At 35.5% G+C, this 20019-nt stretch overlaps 2 protein-coding genes across 2 annotated transcripts in view; both read left to right on the forward strand.

Moving 5' to 3' along the window:
* LOC108358158 (paraplegin-like) overlaps positions 1 to 20019 on the forward strand; it is a 275868-nt gene that overhangs the window by 247004 nt on the left and 8845 nt on the right. The window lies entirely within an intron of this gene.
* LOC108358160 (chitin-binding domain-containing protein Ccp84Ac) lies at positions 1842 to 2945 on the forward strand. The gene is made up of 2 exons (XM_017609337.1): positions 1842 to 2127; positions 2252 to 2945. The coding sequence occupies exons 1-2, from the start codon at positions 2116 to 2118 to the stop codon at positions 2816 to 2818; spliced, it is 579 nt and encodes a 192-aa protein (XP_017464826.1). The 5' UTR covers positions 1842 to 2115; the 3' UTR covers positions 2819 to 2945.

Consider the following 20019-nt stretch of genomic DNA (forward strand, 5'->3'; position numbering starts at 1 on the left):
AATGAAAAGAGAAATCGATTAAGCGGTGACTGTCTGTCCGTCCGTCCGTCCGTCCGTCTGTGCACACGATAACTCGAGTAAAAATTGAGATATCTTAACGAAACTTGGTACGTGAACTTCTTTTGGGCGTGGGACGGATGGTATTGAAACCGGCTTATCATGTAGCGGTAGCTTTCGGAAAGGTGGAAAACATATATTTAATACTTGCGCCGGGTATTTAATGTTCGGCTCCGCCCGAACTTAGACTTTCTTACTTGTTTTTAACTACAATAGTTTTTGGGATATTAAAAGAATAAACCAGCAAATTTCGGATATTTTGAATTTTGCATAACTTTCACTATTTTTTTTTTTTTTGGTAGGTCTTTGTTATACATATGATAAAATTAAAGTTCTGACCAAAATCCATCTATTACACAGGCCAACAAATTTTAAACAATGTTATGTTGCCTAATATATTACAGCGTATTCTTTAAGATTTTTTCCGTAGAATCCGAATCTGAAAGTGCGTGCATAAATACATCTGTACACACATACATATGTATATGTACATAAGTGGGTCAATCCATGTCAAATCAACCAATAACACTACCCAACAAAATTCTGCTGCCTAAGATATTGCAGCGGATTCTTATAGGATTTTTTCCGTAGTATCGGAATATGACCTTAAAGATATTGGATTGGCCCTAGTTTTCAATCAACTTAGGTGTAAAGGTGCCGAAAAACCCGTTTTTGGTCATTTTTGAACCTCTGTAAAATAATAAATGAATGCAATATATCTGTCTGTGTGGGAGGGCATGAAAGCATAAATACTTAATAATGAAAATCAAAATATTATGGTCAGAACAGTGAAAGCAATTAAGAAAAGTTTACAAGCGCGTACGATTTTTGTTTTACACAAAAACCTTGTTTTGCACGTTTTTCACCAATTGTTTTAAATGGATCTGCCGTTTTTCGGCACCTTTAATTGCTTGAAAAATTTTCAAGATGATATTCGGGTTCTACGGAAAAAATGCTATCTATACCAATAGGCTATAATATTTTAGTCAACATAAAATTTGTGAACATTGATCAAAAACAAGCAAAATAAGATTAAAAAAAAAAACACGTGCGATTGTATAAAAACTCTTCCCAATTGCTTACAGTGTTCGGACAATAATTTGTTGACTTTCAGTATCAAAGGACAGTGTTTAAGCTTTCATATCCTCTTACAAAGACAGATATATTGCATCAGTTTATTGTTTTACAGAGTTTCAAATATGACCTAAAACGCGTTTTCGGCACCTGTAAACCTAAGTTGATCGAAAACTAGAGCCAATCCAATATCTTTAAGGTTATATTCGGATTCTACGGAAGAAATCCTATAAGAATCCGCTGTAATATCTTAGGAAACAGAATTTTGTTGGGTAGTGTTATTGGTTGATTTGACATGGATTGACCCACATATGTATTTTAAAACTTATGTACATACACACCTACATATGGATGTGTGTATAGATGTACTTATGCACACACTTTGTCCCGAAACCTTTTCTGTCATATCTCCCTCCTCCAACGACCAACTTTCATTCGTTTCATTATTCGTTAACCCTATGACAATGTGTGTTTGCAATTAAAAACAAATAATCCGTGGTTACTAATCAATCGTGCGTTGGTGGAAAAGGCGTGGTATGGCCAATAGCTATTCGTATGCACATGCACATACAAATAGACTTACATATTTCGGCGCTTGTAATATCGCCAACGGCAATATTGTACAGGTAAGCCATCAGCTCCCTTACGAAGTGTTGTCCAGTGAAGAGTGCAAATCACGGTCTTAGTGGTGTCTACGAAACAAACGAAAACTTGCACTTTTAAAAAGCGTAGTAATAAAAAGATTAAAAAACGGCAAAGTGAAGGTATAAGTAGCATGTTATGCCCAATGCAGCAAAATACCGCTCACCCGATTTTATTTTATTCAATGCCGATGCGCAAAATTTTGGCCAAAATTGTCTATAAAAACTTACATTCAACTCTACCAAATTAGTATTCAAGCCACAGACTTCAGTGTGGGAGGACAAAGTAAGCTGCAAATTTTGTAAATTTTTTCTATCTACATATTACCATCACATAAACGAAATGGCTTTCAAGGTGAGTGTACATATGATTTTCGGATTGCTGTGGAGTCAGCGATCTGTTAGAATAACTTAGATTGAGAATTTATTGAAACAAGCAATTTATGTACGCATACATAACCATGTATATCTTCTCTTAGTACTTCGTCGCTGCATTTTTAATCAGCACTGCGCAAGCTGGCATCTTTTCAGTGCAGGAGCAGCATGCTTTTCCTTTGGAGCATGCTCAGCACCATGAAACAGCAGCTGTGTATCACCATGCACCTGGACAAGTGGCTCATCTATCTCATGCGCCCGCTCACACCGTTCACTTGGTACAAAAGCAGCAACCTGCTCATGAGCAATATCCCGACGATCCTCATCCTCAGTACAACTTCGCCTATGATGTTCAGGATGCCGTGTCCGGTGATTCTAAAAGCCAATCTGAAAGCCGTGATGGCGATGTGGTCCATGGCGAATACTCCTTAAATGATGCTGATGGTTTCCGCCGCACTGTCAAATATACCGCAGATTCTGTCAATGGCTTCAATGCTGTTGTAGAACGTGAACCTCTCACCCACAAAGTGGTCGCTGCTGCACCTGTACAATATCACCATGTCCCAGCTACTGCTCAAGCGTATGCCGCAGTGCCAGCTCAACACCAGGCCACTGTCCATACAAGCTACGAAGCTCCTCATCAAGAAGAGCAACAATACTACCATCATTAAGTTACTGAAATACTACTTTGCAGCTAAGCTCCTTGCTCTTGCCGTTTTGATAAAAATTTTGTAGAAAAAATTACTCAGAAATAAGTATTTTCCATTATATAAATGTAAGTGCATAATAAACAATTAATTACAGTGCTGTCTTCGGCTATGCCAAGGGCTTCGCAACTTTCATGAATATAAAAAAATCGACTTTAATCTTTTACTCGTATTTCATTTTTGCGTCAAAAAATTCAATTTCAAAGTACTCAGCTTTTTAAATCACAAAATTTACATACCTACATATGTGCATATATCTTATAGAGCACCGATCTTGATGATTTTCTTCGAAAGATATAAGGGTTATAACCAGGGAACGGATTTTTAGGACCTAAAAACCTATAAAAAAGGGCAAAATAAAATAACAAAATAGGCTGGAAGAGGCAAAATAAAATTGCGAAATAGGCAGGAAAAGGCACTAGAAATCACAAAAAAGCAAAAGAAGGCAATAAAAAAAATCATCAAAAAATACATTTATTTTAGAAATGTTTATATTACAATCAAAAAGAGAAAAACTATGAACTAGTTTCGTTATATGAAAAATTTTTACTTTGCATATTTGACTATTTTCCAAGGCATATTTAACAAGAAGTGACAATTCAGTCGAGCTCTCTCATAGCTGACTGTAATGTCATAAAATGTAAACAAAGAAATTATCCCTTTGTTATGCATTCACCGTATTTGATAAAACTCAATATCCTTGAATGAATCTAAAGCTAAATCGTGGACATTCTTAATCGAATATATTCTATCTCTTTAGCAGAAAAAAGGCAATTTCCATAAAATTCGTTCCCTGGTTATAACAAAATAGTTCAGAACACTTTAAGGGCTTAGATATCTAATGGTGATCGTTTCTACCAAAATAGTTGCCTTCTGATTGCCCCTTTCTCTTTTCGTGTCCGATTCTAAATTCAAGGCAAAAGGTGAGAAAATTGTGTGTTCGTTTCTAAAAATGTCACACTCTTGTAAGTCAAAAAATGCACATTTTCTGCCTTGTGAAGCTTTGTCAGTAGAGAATTCAGATGGTTGTTTAAAACGGCAATATTATGAAATACATGAGCTAGACAAGGACAAGAAGGCAAAAACATGCCTTTCTACAGAGTTCAGTGTACACTGAGGGGAAATAATGTATAGTACAAATTAATACTTTATATTTGATTATCGCTTCAAAATGTTCGAATTTAAAAATAATATTTTCATACAAAATTTATTACGCACGTATTTGACTGTTCACATCTGAGTATATATATCAGGGATGTTGCGAATGTGGAATTTTAGACATCCGCGGATGCGAATGCGGATGCGGATGTTTAAGCGCTAACATCCGCGGGTGTGGACGCGAATGCGGATGTCAAGTATTTTTATACCCGAGCGCATTTGTGCACAAATATATACATAACTGATCAGAATGAAAGGAGAAATCGATTAAGCGGTGGCTGTCTGTCCGTCCGTTCGTCCGTCCGTCTGTGCACACGATAACTCGAGTACAAATTGATATATCTTAACAGAACTTGGTATGTGTACTTCTTTTGAGCGTTGGACGAATGGTATTGAAAATGGGCAAACTCGGAAGATAACCACGCCCACCTCCCATATAAAGGTAATTTTGAGAAATACGAAAACAGCCATATTTTAATAACTACTGAAGCTTATTCACTCAAAGCTACTATTTACAATCATTTTTAGGCGAAAAATAAGAATATTATAAATTTTTGGAAAAAGGGGCATAAATACATGTGTATATCTTGGGAACCGCTGTACCAATTCCTTCCAAACTTGGCACAGTTGTTGGCCTTNGCGGCTTACCATGTAGCGGTACCTGCGCCGGGTATTTAATGTTCGGCTCCGCCCGAACTTAGACTTTCTTACTTGTTTTACTTAAAATTGATACTAACAACAATCCCTTGAAAAGAAGTAACATTAATATGGAATTTTGGAAAATGGGCGTGGTGCCGCCCACATATATCTATATAAGTTTATCTCACCGAAGATGTTTGAAATAAACGTAAAACCACCACTGCTTACCATGTAGCAGTAGTTTTCGGAAAGGTGAAAAAACTATATTGAATACTTGCGCCGGGTATTTCATGTTCGCCTCCGCCCGAACTTAGACATTTTTACTTGTTAAGAAATAATTTAGGTAAGTAAATTAGGCGATTTAGTTATATAGAAATGGAAAGGTTAGTATTTGATTTAAAAAATTGGAACATTGCATTCAATAAAAAGTTTTTACAGGGTCATAAATCAAACCTGCGCCACTAAATAACTACTCGTTCGAGACGACAAACTTGAAAAACTTGACAAAATTGTAAATTCTTTTCAATTGACGCTGCTCCAGTTGAGAGGTCTTTCAGTTATATTTATTTTTTTTTATTGCGGTGCAATAATTCTTCATGGAGAATTGCATCGGGCTGCAAATGTCGGATGTATCCTCCTGACTTCCATCTTCACAATCTTGTATCATGGCAAGATCGTTGTTTAAACACCGTTGTTTTCCAAAGAATTCTTCATTCTCATTCTTTTGGTTGTTTCTGAATTTGGAGAACCTGTAACGTCAACAGCGTTTTTCGATTTTAGTTTTTATAATTCATTTTTAATCCGTTCTTCTGTGACTGAAATAGCTTTTAAGCAGAAATAACGAAAGAAGGTTACCACCTCTATTTGCATTTTTTTATCATTTAATATTAAAGAAATTCATATACCAGACCCAAGGTTTGTTCTATGGTAATTAATTAACATTTTTTATTTTAATATTTTTTTTATAAAAATATTTTTCAATGGGTTGCTTTGCTCGTTTAGACATTTCCTTCATTTGGTACCAAGCTTGTTTAATTTGGATAAGCGGTTTGTTTATTGAAAAGACTTTTAATTGGGAATAAAAAATATTTGGCCAAGTTTAACTGGCAAAAAAAACTGTTATTTTCGCATCGATTATTGCGAAAGTGAATGCAAATGTTAAAATTAATGCGGAAGCTCCGCGGTTGCGAATGCGAATGCGAATATTCGCAACAACCCTGATATATATGAGTGTACATACGCACCCCAAGCATGCAGAGCGCCGCTCTGAGAGCGGTGACAACACACACATTCATACATAGTACATGCCCTCCAGTACTGCTGGAGTCAATCGCTACTTTTGAACCGCTACTGCACCGACTCCTAGGTAAGTAGCTACTCTATTAACCCGTGGTAGTGCACATGGTAGTGCAAAGTCGAACCAGTCGTAAGTAGAATAGCGAAAAACTACGACAGAGGGCGCGCATAAATCACGCAAGCGACTACTTTAGTAACTCCCGGTAGTGCAGAGAGAGCCGATGGTGACTACCGCCTAGGACATTGCCTTGTAAAAGTAATCGATGAAATACACTGCAAGTAGTCGGTCGGTAATTGACGGTGTTTATCAGGTAGCTACCGATTCAGCAGTCCTGTAGTCACTCCCCCGTACTGCAGGGTGTTTATCCGTACAAATCGCGTGCTGTGGATATTCAACATTTGAAAGCAAATTTATATGCCTGGGTGTAGCTGAGTGCGCAAAGATGCATGCCACAATTTGTTGATATCGAGAGATGGTCAGGGTTCGAATTCCACTGCAGGCAACATGCAAGTTAAATATTTTTTTTTAGTTTTGGTCTTGATTATTCACTTCACGGATGCTTTTTCAGAACAAACGCGGTCATTTTAATATGCGCGAAATTGAATTGAATATTTACCAATATACAGTACTTTCGTTGACGTTTATAGTAAGATCAATTACGTTTCTATTTGATTTTAATATTTTTTTCCCTCGGTGTAACATTAAAAACATTTTGCACCGGGGAAGGGCAACATATTTTTAAAGAAACGAAATCACCATAAATTACAGAGTTTGAAAGATAAACCCCATACCCAACCAATTACTTGTTTTGGAGCTATACGTTATAGGTACCCGATATTTATAAACTGTACCTATATTAATGAGAAGTGAAAAGATTGGAAAATTTGATCTTCTTAACAGCTTAAGTAAATGGTGGAGTTATGTATGTGTTGTAGTGGTATATTATAAAAGCCGCGCCCCAAATTACAGTTCGATATCTGTACTGCATATAAGGCTTAAGGACTAGTTTGCGTTCAAATAGGCAGACAAACGGATATGACTATGTGAACTCAGTTCGTCGTGCTGCTTATTTTGGTATAATTTTTCATGGGTCTCTCTGTTCGTTTTTTGGTACTTATAAATACGGACCTAAGTTATGACCACGATGGCCATTTTCTTCAATGTAAAAATGTGTACATTTTTTTAAAAACAGTTTAGTTTTTCGTACATTTGTAAGTATGTATATACGAATACCATGTCCCTACCGACAACAAATTAAAATAAGCATTTATTAAAATATTCATTCGCATGATTACGTAGATGTCACTGTATTGCACAATTTCGCCATCTTGCGCTGCACAGTGGTCAATAAATGGAATTTAATGTTCATAATTCACTGGAGCTTTCATTTCTCAACCAACTTTATTAATTATTTTTTTTAAATGAAAGCTAATAAAATTTTCCAGAGACTAGCTGAGCCCAATTTTTAATTTTTTAATTTTTTTATATTAAATTTTTTAGTGCAAAGTGCAGAAAAAGTGCCAATTTTGAAGAAGATCGAATCTCTTGTTCCAGTTAAAAAAAGATACATAACAAAAAACTAGGTAAAAACAATTTTGGGGTTCTCGCAAAATTAAAAAAAAATTAATAATAATAATAATAGATTGGCGCTTACACATATGTTAGTGTTTGGCCGAGCTTCTCCTCCGACTTGTGGCGTGCGCCTTGATGTTGTCACATAAATCGGAGGGACCTACAGTTTTACGCCGACTCCGAACGGCGATTGTATTTTTATGAGAAGCTGTTTTTCATGGCAGAAATACACTCGGAGGTTTGCCATTGCCTGCCGACGGACGACCGCTGTTAAGAAAAAACCTTTTTTCTATACTTTTGCGATGTTGCTTTGACCAAAAATTAAAAAGTAATAATTTGAAAAGTTATAAAAAAATGTTCCCCAAAAATATTTTTTTTTTGTTTTTCGTTTTTATAAAAATTTTGGGTATGCAGTTTTATATATCATTAAATTTTAGTACAATAAAGTGCAAATTGCAAGTCGCTAAGAGTTGGCGTTGATTTTTAATAATTTTTTCGCTAACATTTCGAGCACACCTGCATGCTAAATGGAAAATAAAAGCGTTTGTTATGTTATTAAAAATCTTAGCGACTTACAACTTGCTCTTTGTTATACTAAATTTTAGGAACTATAAAACTGCATACCCGAAATTTTTTTAAAAACTAAAAACAAAAAAAAATATTTTTGGTGCACATTTTTTCATAAGTTTTCAAATTATTACTTTTTAATTTTTTTTTGTTTGTTTTGGGAGAACCCTACAATTGTTTTTAACTAGTTTTTATTATGAAACTTTTATTAGCTCGAACAGGAGAATCGGTCTTCTTCAAAATTGGTGCATTTTCTGCACTTTGCACTAAAAAATTTAATACAAACAAATAAAAACTCGAAAATTGGGCTCAACTAGTCTCTTGCAAATTTTATTAGCTTTCTCTAACAAAAAAAAATATCAAATTGGTTGAGAAATGAAGGCTCCAGTGAATTATGAACATTAAATCCCATTTATTAACCACTGTGCGCTGTAACCGGATCTGAGCCATTTCACGATTCCACGAAAAAGGAAGCCAATCGTTTATGTTTTGAAAGTACCAAGTGAAGCCAGGTCCTTCCTCGCGTGCTCAGTGCTCATACCACCGCAAGGAAGATCGTTGTCAGAAACTTTCTCATAGGGCCATTTTCTCAGTCACTAGATAACTACTAGAAAAACAGCTGTACAGGATGTACATTAGTTAACTGCAGTCAACAAATACTGTGAAATGAAAAATGGTGGTTTAACATTAGCATATTAGTTAATTAATGACTGTAAAATTGGCCCATGTACATGCTTGTTTTGTACGACGAGAGAGGACTTACTAAAGGCAGTGTCACACGATTGGTACATTTGTACAGATTTGTACGTTTTTTATATTGGGCCATTGGTACAAAATGAAAATGTTGGGATGACAAATTTTATAGTCATACGATTGGTACAATACAGATAACTTCTATTGAAAAATTGGAACAAATTGTTTTTCGTGTTTGGGATAAAGAAAAATATTTGTACATTCACACGTTTGCACAAAATTTTGTGAAAATGCCCAATCGTGTGATTCTGTCTTAAGACACAAAAAACATGATTTTTTCAAACTAGGGGCCAATTTCTGTTCTGTGAAAACGTGAAGCAAAAAAAGTTTCCATCACTTCACATAAAATTACGATTCTGTTTTCAAATGTAAATTAATTAATTTGTCAAAAAATTTTCACAGAGAAAACTTTTTTTCACAAAGTTTTGTGACTGCGAAAAAGAAAAAGTGGGCGTTTTTCTCAAAACCATCTTGTGATAAAGAATATCATTGTCCTAAACTCACAATAATTTATTAAATAATTACTTCCTAGTTGTTGATGGAATAGCATTTAATGATCGAAAATTGCTTAAAATTATATAACAAAACGATAAAGTGAAAAAATTAAATTTTCACTGACATTGAATTTTTCATTTTCACTTCACAGTTTCATAGAACCAGAATTGGTCTTTTCCCATGCAAAAAAAAGGATTGAATAGCAATTTAAACTTTACAATTCCAAAAGTGCATTCTTTTCCTTGAGTGAACTGCAAGAAGCTGCATGTAAAGAGCTGTTTTTCTTACTGGCAAATTGTTACAAATAAGAATTTATCCAGTAAAGCCTTGCAACTTCCTCTAAAACTTTTCCTCTCTCAACTTCTCCTACTTTTCAAATTTCATACAAAATTTCGCGAACAAAAACGACAAAAGATGATAATTTGTAACAATTGTTACGAACTATCATAAACAAGTAAGCAAACATACATAAACAGTCGCATAATCACGGTTGCCGTTTTGGTCCAAATGGACCAAATTTGATCCATTTTATTTCGTTTGGTCCACTGGTCCAATTTTTTTTAAATGGTCCATTTCACAAGCCTTTGGTTAGGTTATTAACGAATATCGCGGTTTCTTGCTAATTTCAATTTCTCGGTGGCCAATATTAAAGTTGCTGGCAAATATATGGAAAGGTACCAAAACTTTAATCATAGCATTTAGCACATGGAAATAATACTCGATTTCAATCGAAAAGATATTAAATATCTTTAAATTATTACACCACATAAAGTTACTTCTGATACTGATGTATGTATCAATTTTGCCGCTACTCGACAAATTTCCTGCATTGGTAAATGATACAGACGTAATTGAATTTCAATTTCGCAAATTGAGGCTGAGTGAGGGCAGCTTCAAAAACTTTACCAATAAAGAACGTTTTTGGGTTCAAGAAAGTGTGATTAAATGTGAATTGGGTGAATTTGGAGAATTGTGTGATTTATTTCATAACATTTTTAGTCTGCCTCACAGTTCCGCAGCAGCTGAGCGCAAATTTTTTGATTTAGCGTTAATAAAAGCGAAATTAAGAAGCAAATTGTAATTTAAAACTTTAAATAATATAATGTTAATAACCAGGGAACGGATTTAATGGAAATTGCCTTTTTTCTGCTAAAGAGATAGAGTATATTCGATTAAGAATGTCCACGATTTAGCTTTCCCTGATCCCATATATACACATTTCATGTTGCCTTTTTTTTGCCTTTTTTAAGATATTTGCCTTTCCTTGCCTTTTCTACCTTTAAAAAAGCGATTATAGCATTTACAATTTTTTTTTAAGATTAAAAAATATACACATGCCCATGCGGCTTACAGAAGCGCAGGGACCTCTTGCCAAATTGGTGTTGGAAAAATTCAAAGCCGTTTTCCCAGCTAACGTAGGCTTGGAGACAATAAGGGGTGTGGATAAAATTGTAAAGGGCGAGGAAAACGGCCTTATTCCTGATAATATGAACGTTTCAAACGTTCCATATTTAAATTGGGCTCCACTTGTATCAACTTACGTCGAGCGCACATTTAGTACACTCAAGGCTTTTCTTCGCGAAAATCGAATGAAAATGCTGCCAGAAAACTTCAAAATGCATCTTGTGGTTCAATGTTACTACAACTATATATACAGATAAAAGTTTTATGAGTTAGAAACTCGAAAGGATAAAATAGTCAAAGATTCAAAGTACAAATATTTTATATAATGAAACTAGTTCATAGTTTTTCTCTTTTTACTTGTAATATAAACATTTCTAAAATAAATGTATTTTTTGATTGTTCTTTCAGAGGCGTCGCAGAAGCCATACAGTTCTACTTGGTATTCGGGTGAGTAATTTACCCATCTAGGGATTTGTATCTCTGCAATAGCGTGCAAGTTGTTAGCAAATTGGGACCATTTTACCAAGCGAAGTGGTTTTACTTGTTCGTCCCATTCGGTACCGTCTAGCCATAATTCTTGTATCAGGATTTTCGCTTGTATCATAATTGGCGAAAGCCATCCTGCGGGGCAAAAAGTTTCGCTACAGGCGACAGAATTTGTCTTTTAGTTATTGCGGATTGAGCAGATATTGACTCAAGAGCTTATCGCTAGCTTAGAGTGAAATGTTGCTAAACTTTTTATGAACAATTAGTTTTTGATGTAGGAAGCAAGGAAAATTGAAAATTCACCGTTTCTGAAAGGATCTAACTCCTTGTTTTATTTCTACCCGTTTTATTCCGTGATGTGCAAAATTGCTAAGTCCAAAGTAGTCACAGAAAATTTGATAAGTCCAAAAAAATATGAATATTTTTTTTTACGCTATCGAATTCGATTTGTATTGAGGGTTTTGCAACAACATTATTTTTGAATATGTATGTACATATGTATGTATATATATTAGGCTGGGTCGATTTTGTATGGGGGAAAATAAAAGGCATTTGACCGTATTGTAATAGTAATATTATGATGTCTTAGGTCTAAGCCAATTGTTATTGGCCAAGAAAGATTAATTTAAAACTTGTCTTTAGCCCGCGCAATTGAATCAAAGTGTATGAATTTTGAAAATGAAACTTTGGCTTGTAATAGCTATGAATGCGTTAATTGTTATAAACAGGTTGATATATCAAATTAAGGGTTATTAAATTTAGTACCTCACGTTCCTTTACCATTTTCAATAAGTCTACCCATTTTTAAGATATTAAAATAAAAAATAAGAAAACTATAATTTTCCCTTATGAATTTTCAATTCTTCATTACTTCAGCAACCAAGTGAAAAATACAAAAAAGTGAGACGAGATTTATTTCAAACGTTTTAATGCATTCGGATGTTTATATAAAATTAAAATTACCATGGACTTGGTCACGCCGATTTGGTCAGTTTTCAAGATCGTGGTGAATGAAGTCAAACATGCATTGTCAAAGATTAGGAATCGTTTGATAAGTTAATAGTAGTTGCAAGCATAAATATAAGTACTTGCATACATTAACATAATACAATTAGGGCGAGAAACGCCCATTTCAAGTCCATTTTTCGTGGTTTCTAAATTTGCCGTTATATGAAAGTAGGGGACGTGCAACAAGTGTTTACATAAATATTTTAGTTAATTCCATTATGTGAAAAAGTAACTGTAGGTAGGTGACATTTCCTAGAAAATCCTTTTGAGGTCTCTCCAATTAGATTTGAAGTATTAAAAAGCAACTTTGCCTAAAGACCACCATAATGAATGATTTTTTGGTGTGTAGTTTAGTTTCAGCGAACAATACTATTAATTTAATCTACCATTAATTGTTTGTTCATTATTATTTTAATGTATAAGTTGTTGTATGTATAAAAAAAATTCGCAATCTTCTTTTTCAGAAAAGTTATTTATTTAGTACGAACCGAAAATCCCATTAATGGGATCGTAAAAGAACGGCCACTGTGGTGTAGTGGTAAGAAGTGTGCGCTACCACTGCGCAGAGCCTGGGTTTAAGCCCTGGTCAAAGCAACATTACAAACAAATTTAGAAGAGAAGATTTATCCTTAACACCGGTCGCCCCTCGACAGGCAATGGCAAACCTCCGAATGTAACATATGTATAAGCGCCAATCTATTACACAAGGGAACAAAAATGGGAAACAATTTCGTTGCATCAAATGTTAAAGCTGTTTTGGATAGCCTTTTTTATGCTGATTACGAATCCGTAAGCATAAAGTAAGTAAAGCTTGAAGTCTCGACTACTATCCCTGAAAATACCATCCCTGCACCTTGAATTGATGGTCACTTATAGTAATCGGCATAAAAAAGTCTATCAAAAACAGCTTTAACGTTTGACGCAAAAAAATCACTGTTCCCTTGTGTTATTATTATTGAAAATTTACTAAGTCCAACAAAAAAAATTTAAGAAAAAAGTAGAAAGTTTGCTAAGTCACAAAATTATCCTCAAAATTTTAAAAAAAGCAGACTTTTTTATTATTTTTTTTTTAATAAAGGATAAATAAAAAACGCGAAACATTGCATTCAAAGTTTTGCAAAATACTTAAAGAAAATTACTTAGGAACGTTTTTTGTGTCTCCTGTACAATTGAAAAAAATGGACTTAGCATTAGCAACTTTGCACTCTAAGCTAGCGATATGAGAATTTATCTGAGATCGCATTCCATTGTATGCCCAGGGTTTTTGTTGTACTGTCCTTTTCGAATATTAGGAAGTTTGAATCTAATAAATTTTCTTTATTTAAATATATTCTTTAATATTGGTTGGCCGTTATCTTTTTTAAGGGGAACCCTGCTCAGTTGAGGGCTTGGATCACTTGAGATAATGATTCACATGCTTGGGGTAAGCTGTGGCTTCCCGAAAGGATATCGTCCACATAAGGTTGTGTTTTTAACACCGGGGTTGCTAGAGGCAATTTTTCTTTTTTGCCAGTTCGTACAGTGTTCGAATGGCAAGAAAGGGGCCGCAATTTACGCCAAATGTCACCGTTTTGAGTTTATAGTCACATATTGGACTATTAGCTAAATTTCGAAATATAATGCGCTGAAAGTCTTGATCATCTTTATGTGCGAGTATTTGTCGATACATTTTTTCGATGTCCCCGTTAAATACGTATTTGAACATATGCCACTTTAAAATCAGAAGTATTAAATCGGGTTGTAGTGTCGGCCCTGTGTGCAAAATGTCATTCAAAGAATTGCCCGAACTTGTACATTTCGAGGCGTTGAAGACTACTCTTACCTTGGTTGTTTTTTGTCTGGTTTTACAACCGCATGATGGGGTAGGTAAAATGAGGTGTATTTACCTTTAGTTATCTTTTCATCTTCTAACTCCCAAAATCTTTTTAATTGAGAATTGGGGTATTCGTTTGAAATATCTTCAACTTGAGTTGTGAATACCGATATTTTTTCTTTTACTTGGCCGCTTAGAATCCATCCGAAGATGTTATTTTGGGCTAATAGGGTATTAGAGATGTTTTCAATGCCTTCTAGCATTATTTATTTATTTATTTATTTATTTAGAAAGTATCCAAGCAACAACCATTGGTTATATTTCAGTTTATGATACATTAGTACAGTGAAAAGTAAATAAGATTTGATTACAAAGTAAAAGCTTATAACTAAAACATTATAAGTTCAAGGTTTTATGGTTTTAGGAAAACCAGGGTTGGAATCATATGAAATAGTAGGTAAAAGATAAAAGACCGCAGATAAAGCCCGGAGATACATATTGGCACATCTCATTCGGCATATATTTTGTGTAATTCTCTTTTGAAATGCAATGGGTTTTGAATATTTCGTATCTTGACGTCAAGACTGTTCCAAAGACGGACTGCGAAGACAAAAAACTGACGTTCAGATATTGACGAGTTAAATTTTGTGTGTAGGAGTTGATGCGATCTGGCTGATCGAGTATATAGCACTCTGTTCTTTAAATAAGACGGTTCGTTTGTGGCAAGAATTTTGTGAAGCATTGTAAGACACTTAAATTTTAACAAGTTATCAAAAGACATTGAGCTCACTTTGAAGGCATAGTGTGTAATGTGATCATGACGCTTTATACCGTATATGTATCTTGCGATGTTGTTGTACAGCACATTAAGACTTTTATTGCAAAAAACTATCACAATTAGCAAACAATTCGCAGCCATATAACAAGGTCTGTATCATATAAGCCTTGGCCAGGAGTAGGTTAATTCTCTCCGGGACAAAGTACTGCGAATTTCAGAGATTCCTTAGCATTCCATATACTTTCCCGATTGCACTCATAATATGGTTGGTCCACGTTAGAGTTCGATTAAAGATGATGCCTAGGTTTTTTGTAGAGTCTACATAATGTATTACGGAATTATTCAATAGCACTTTATCGTACCGGTCAAGAGGAAAGTATTTCTTATAGTTGGCAATACACTGTGATTTACTTGGGTTGAGCACCAAGCTATTTCTTTCAGCCCATTCATTTACATGACTTAAGTCGTTGTTTAGATTTTGAATGCATATATTAATTGAGTCGAACGGGCAACTTAGATACAACAGGACGTCGTCAGCATAAACATGTATATCGCAATGTTTTAATACTTTAAAACGGTCGTTAATGTACAGGACGAATAATAAAGGACCAAGTACCGACCCTTGAGGAACACCTTTAACTACATGCAAAAATCGCGACAATGCATTATCAACACTAACTGCTTGCGATCGGTCCGATAGATTGGACTTAACCAGACTTAGCGCTGAGGGTGTAAAATTAAACAAGTGTTTTAATTTTAGATGGAGAAGATTGTGATCAACACTATCAAAAGCTTTAGAGTGATCAAGAAGAGTAAGAAAAGTTACGTGGTTTTTGTCCATGTTCAGCCTGATACATCTGTGACATTCAAAAGTGCAGTAATGCAACTTCTGTTTGACCTAAATCCAGATTGGTATTCATTAAGCAGATAATTTTTCCTCAGGAAAGAGTTTATGTGACGATACATTATGTGCTCTAGAACCTTGGACAGGTAAGGCAGAATCGCAATCGGCCTAAAGTCCCCGTTTGGTTTTTGAAAAGGCAAAATTTTGGCTCTTTTCCAGCTGGTAGGAAATACAGCTGTGGTTATGATGGTATTCAGAGCGTGAGTAATGTAAGGTAAGATTTTAGGAAGTATACATTTAAGAAATTTCGGGTGAATACCATCAAAACCAACGGCTTTAGATTTGATCGCAAGTATTGACGGTACCACGTCACAATCGTCCACACAATCAAAACGGAAACCCTCCATATTAGAAGAAACACTCTCCGAGCGCACGTTGTAGGCATCATAGCATATATTGCTTGTGGGTACATCTAAGAACTTGGTACTTACCTCATTTACGTCTATAGACTCGGAGCACAGCTTATTTTTGCTGATTAATCCTATTTCACGGATACGTTTCCACGTTTGCTTGGAACCGATTGCTACGCTGAAACTGTGCTCATTGTATTGAACTTTCTGAGCCCTTATTACTCTGTTCACGTCTTTCCTCAGTTTCTTGTAGTCAGAATAGAGCGCATTTGTTCGGAAGATCTTCCATTTATTGTACACACAATTCCTTTCTCTAATTAATTTTTGTATCTCTTTATTAAACCATGGACGGTTTGAAGAGGATTTAGACTTTTTTACAAGAGGCACGTAGTGATCGAAGAGAATATTTATGTTTTCTTGCAGAAAGCTGATCTGTTCGTCACTAGATATCATTTTATGCACTGATGCCCAGTTTATTGCATCAACGGCAATCTCGAGCTGATCGTATTTAATACGCATAAAATCACGGTAGAAATAGAAATTATTTGGCGAATTGCAATCAAATTCAAAGTCGTATGTCAGAAAGATTAAATCATGTTTGGAGAAATTGAGAATAGAAAGTTGATTATAAAGAAGAGCTTTTGACTTCTTACTAACGAAAAAAATGTCTAGTAGTGTACTACTAGTTCACGTAAAATGCGTAGGCATCGAGCAATTAACAGCGAATAGTCCAAGATTTTGCATGGACAGCGAGAAGTGGTTTTCGCTTAGTAAGTCATTATTGAAGTCTCCTGTTATGATAGTATTTTGGTGAGCTAAACTTATGTCTTCAAGGAAGTCAATGAAATTAGAGTATTCAATATGTTTGTTTGGGCTATAAACACATCCAAGTAGTATCTTATCTAACTTTGTTATAATTTCCACAAAAATGTATTCTATAGAGCTATTTTTAAAGAGAACGATATTGCATTTCAAAAGGCGAATTACGACGGTATCTGCTAAAAAAGTATACGCCTAATGTATCTACGAGTATCGGTTGTGTGCAAATAGAATGTAAAGGTAATAAAAAGGGAAGAGAGAGAGAGAGATTGCAATATCTCAAACTTACACTAAGGCATGTATACTTATGAACCAAGAATGATAGAATACAAGACTGCGCCGATCAGAGAGGATTTTTGAGAATAACTTTTGTGTGACGTCACACTGGTGCAATTGCGAGAGAGAAATGCCAAAACGTGAGCAAGAATGGAAGAAGAAGAAAAAATGTTGCAAGGAAAACGTAAACAAGTTGCACAAGTGTGACGTCATGCAAACCACGATTCTGTCAAATTCGTTAAGAGAGGAATAGCGGTCCGAGATCGGCGCAACCTTTGTATTCTCTCAATCGTGCTTATGAACTAATCTCATTACATTTATAATTTTTGTTATTACTGTTGTTGTTGAGCGCTGCAATTTGGTTAATTTCATCTCTAGAGTGCACTCTGACTGCATCGCTTTCCGGACGAACTCTTACGTGCACTACTCCACGGAGTGAGAATACTGTCAGAAGCCGCTTCTGCTTTTTCAGATCGATCGCATGCTGCATTAATTCGCGATTTTGTTTAGTTAGGCATTCGTGTATGAAAATTTGGCCGTCTGCATCGATGCCTATATCGCGCAGAGCAAGTGGTTTTCGCTTGGCTTTGAAGTGCCGTGCAGCCGCTCTGCATAGAAGAGAGCGGTCGTTAGCAGAGCTCAGCTTGACAATGACAGGCGCGTTTTTGCTGTTGTTGCCTTTTTTTAAGCGAAAAATGGCACGCATTGGTGGGGTGGTAATTCTTAGGGTCTGATTATGCATACTTCGCATAACTTCGCACAACCATTTGTACCAGTGCACTAAAAATGTAACTTAAGAAAATGTGAAGCAAAATCTAAACTCAACAGATCGCTAAGTTCTTAAAAGTTCTGCTAATTTCTGGGTAATGGAATACATACAAAATACATACAAAGTACATACGAAATTACAGTTTGAAGTTTATGCGAAGTTGTGCGAAGTTATGCGAAGTATGCATAATCAGACCATTAATGCACTACAAAGCTGTGAGAAGGTTGCGCTTAGGTTTTCGTCTTTGATCTGCGTTATACCTCTTAGTAAATGGTCTGACGAAATAAGAGCATTCTGGCATGCATTTAATTGCTGTCTCATTGTTTTCACTTCGTCAGTTTGCTGCTTTACACAATCGACCTCGTGCTCTACCTTCATTACTCGGTATTCAACATTTTTAAGGTTTTGCTTAAGGTTTCTCAGCTCAGCCGTCAACTCACCGATTCTTTGCATAACCCGCTCCTCCGTCTCTTTCATTCTTGCAGTCAGCTCTTCGATGATAATGTTCTTCTGCATATCAATTTTGGCTTCCAGTCGGGATAACCAATTAGTCGACGGCATGCCTTCGGTTACTCCAGTATTGCTGCGCTAGCTCGCGACTTGAAGGGGAGAGGCGACTGCTTGCTTAGCGGCTTTCCGTGTTGTCATCACATTAAGATTCATCTTTGGATTATTGCACTTTGACTTGATTTAGATTTTGTAATATTAATAGTTGTCTTGGTTATTTTGATACGTGTCCGACGTTCACCGAAAAAAGTGTAGGCTCACGCACTAAGTTTCAAATATTTTTAGTCTGCCGAAGTCGCGGAAATTATTTGTTTTATTGCAGCGCTCGATAAACACGTCTACTGAGTTTGCATGCTATGTGCTTTTTTATTTGGGGTATTCGATCGCTGCCTAATAGGATATAAACTTGCGGGGGGTGTGGCAGTTGGGATCCGCTAATTTGAGGTCTGCGAATTTTTGACGATCTTCCTCGTTTATTTTATAGCTTGGAAGTATATTTGTTAGTTGCGGCAGAACTATAGCTTGTGCTTCTATTCTTACATCCGCTTTGGGGGAAATCAGGGTTATTGAGCAGATTTTGTTAGAGTTTTGTATTACTCTTCCACCCATTCCCGAAATTTCAAAGTTTGAGTTGGTGGTTGAGAATTTTAATCGGAGTTTGATCGATTAGAGCTCTAAGCTTAAATAATTCTCCTCGATGTTCAATCGAGACAATCGCGGCTGGCAGTAATATTTTGCCTTCATTTTCAGAATGAAGCGCTTGTATATGAGCTGACGACATTATATCTTTCGGTCATCGTAAGTTTTTTAAACTGCTCGCAATATCTTAATGGGTGACCTCCTTTACAAAATTCGCATGACGTAAGTTTGTTTTCATTCATAAATGTTTGCGATCTATTGAAGCTTTTATTATGTGAATTGTGATTACTGGCTTGGGGTTTTATGAAGCTTCTATGTAGATCATTATTTTTATTTTTTCTTTTGTAATTTTTGTATCTACTTTCTCTGCGATTTCGTACTGGGTAGTTAGAAAATCTTTCATTTGTTGCCACGTCGGGCATTTTTTCCGGTATGAGAGCGATTGCTCCCATAAAAGTAATGAATTTTCTGGTAAAGTTGCGGCGCAAATATTTACCAGAATAGGGTCCCAGTTATCTGTGGGAATATTTTGAGTGGATAAAAGGCTGACTTCCAAAACGTATCAATACAATGTTTGGAAACTGTAATACTGCGGTATTCAAACTGTTTTTATATGCAGAGTTGCGACATATTGCAACCATATACATTACATATTTTAAATATTCAATATAGCAATGAACAATTTTTCTGAATTGTCCATATTTAAAACACCAATGCTAACCAATAACAAACGAAGCATCAAGTTTGTTTCTGATGCGCTGATTGCTCAAGCGATACGTTTCGAAAACTTATCGGCTGCGTTTTGGAACAGTATACATTGTCAATATTTTGTAGTTCGACGTTATGGAACCTTATACTTTGTACGTATACAAAGCAATTGACGTTTTGGAAGTCAGCCAAACTGATAGACAGTTTGAGACAGTGGACTGTA

Source organism: Rhagoletis zephyria, unplaced genomic scaffold, assembly GCF_001687245.7.
Source record: "Rhagoletis zephyria isolate East Lansing unplaced genomic scaffold, Rhagoletis_zephyria_1.1 Rzeph_scaffold_00217, whole genome shotgun sequence".
In the NCBI taxonomy this organism is placed as follows: Eukaryota; Metazoa; Arthropoda; class Insecta; order Diptera; family Tephritidae; genus Rhagoletis; species Rhagoletis zephyria.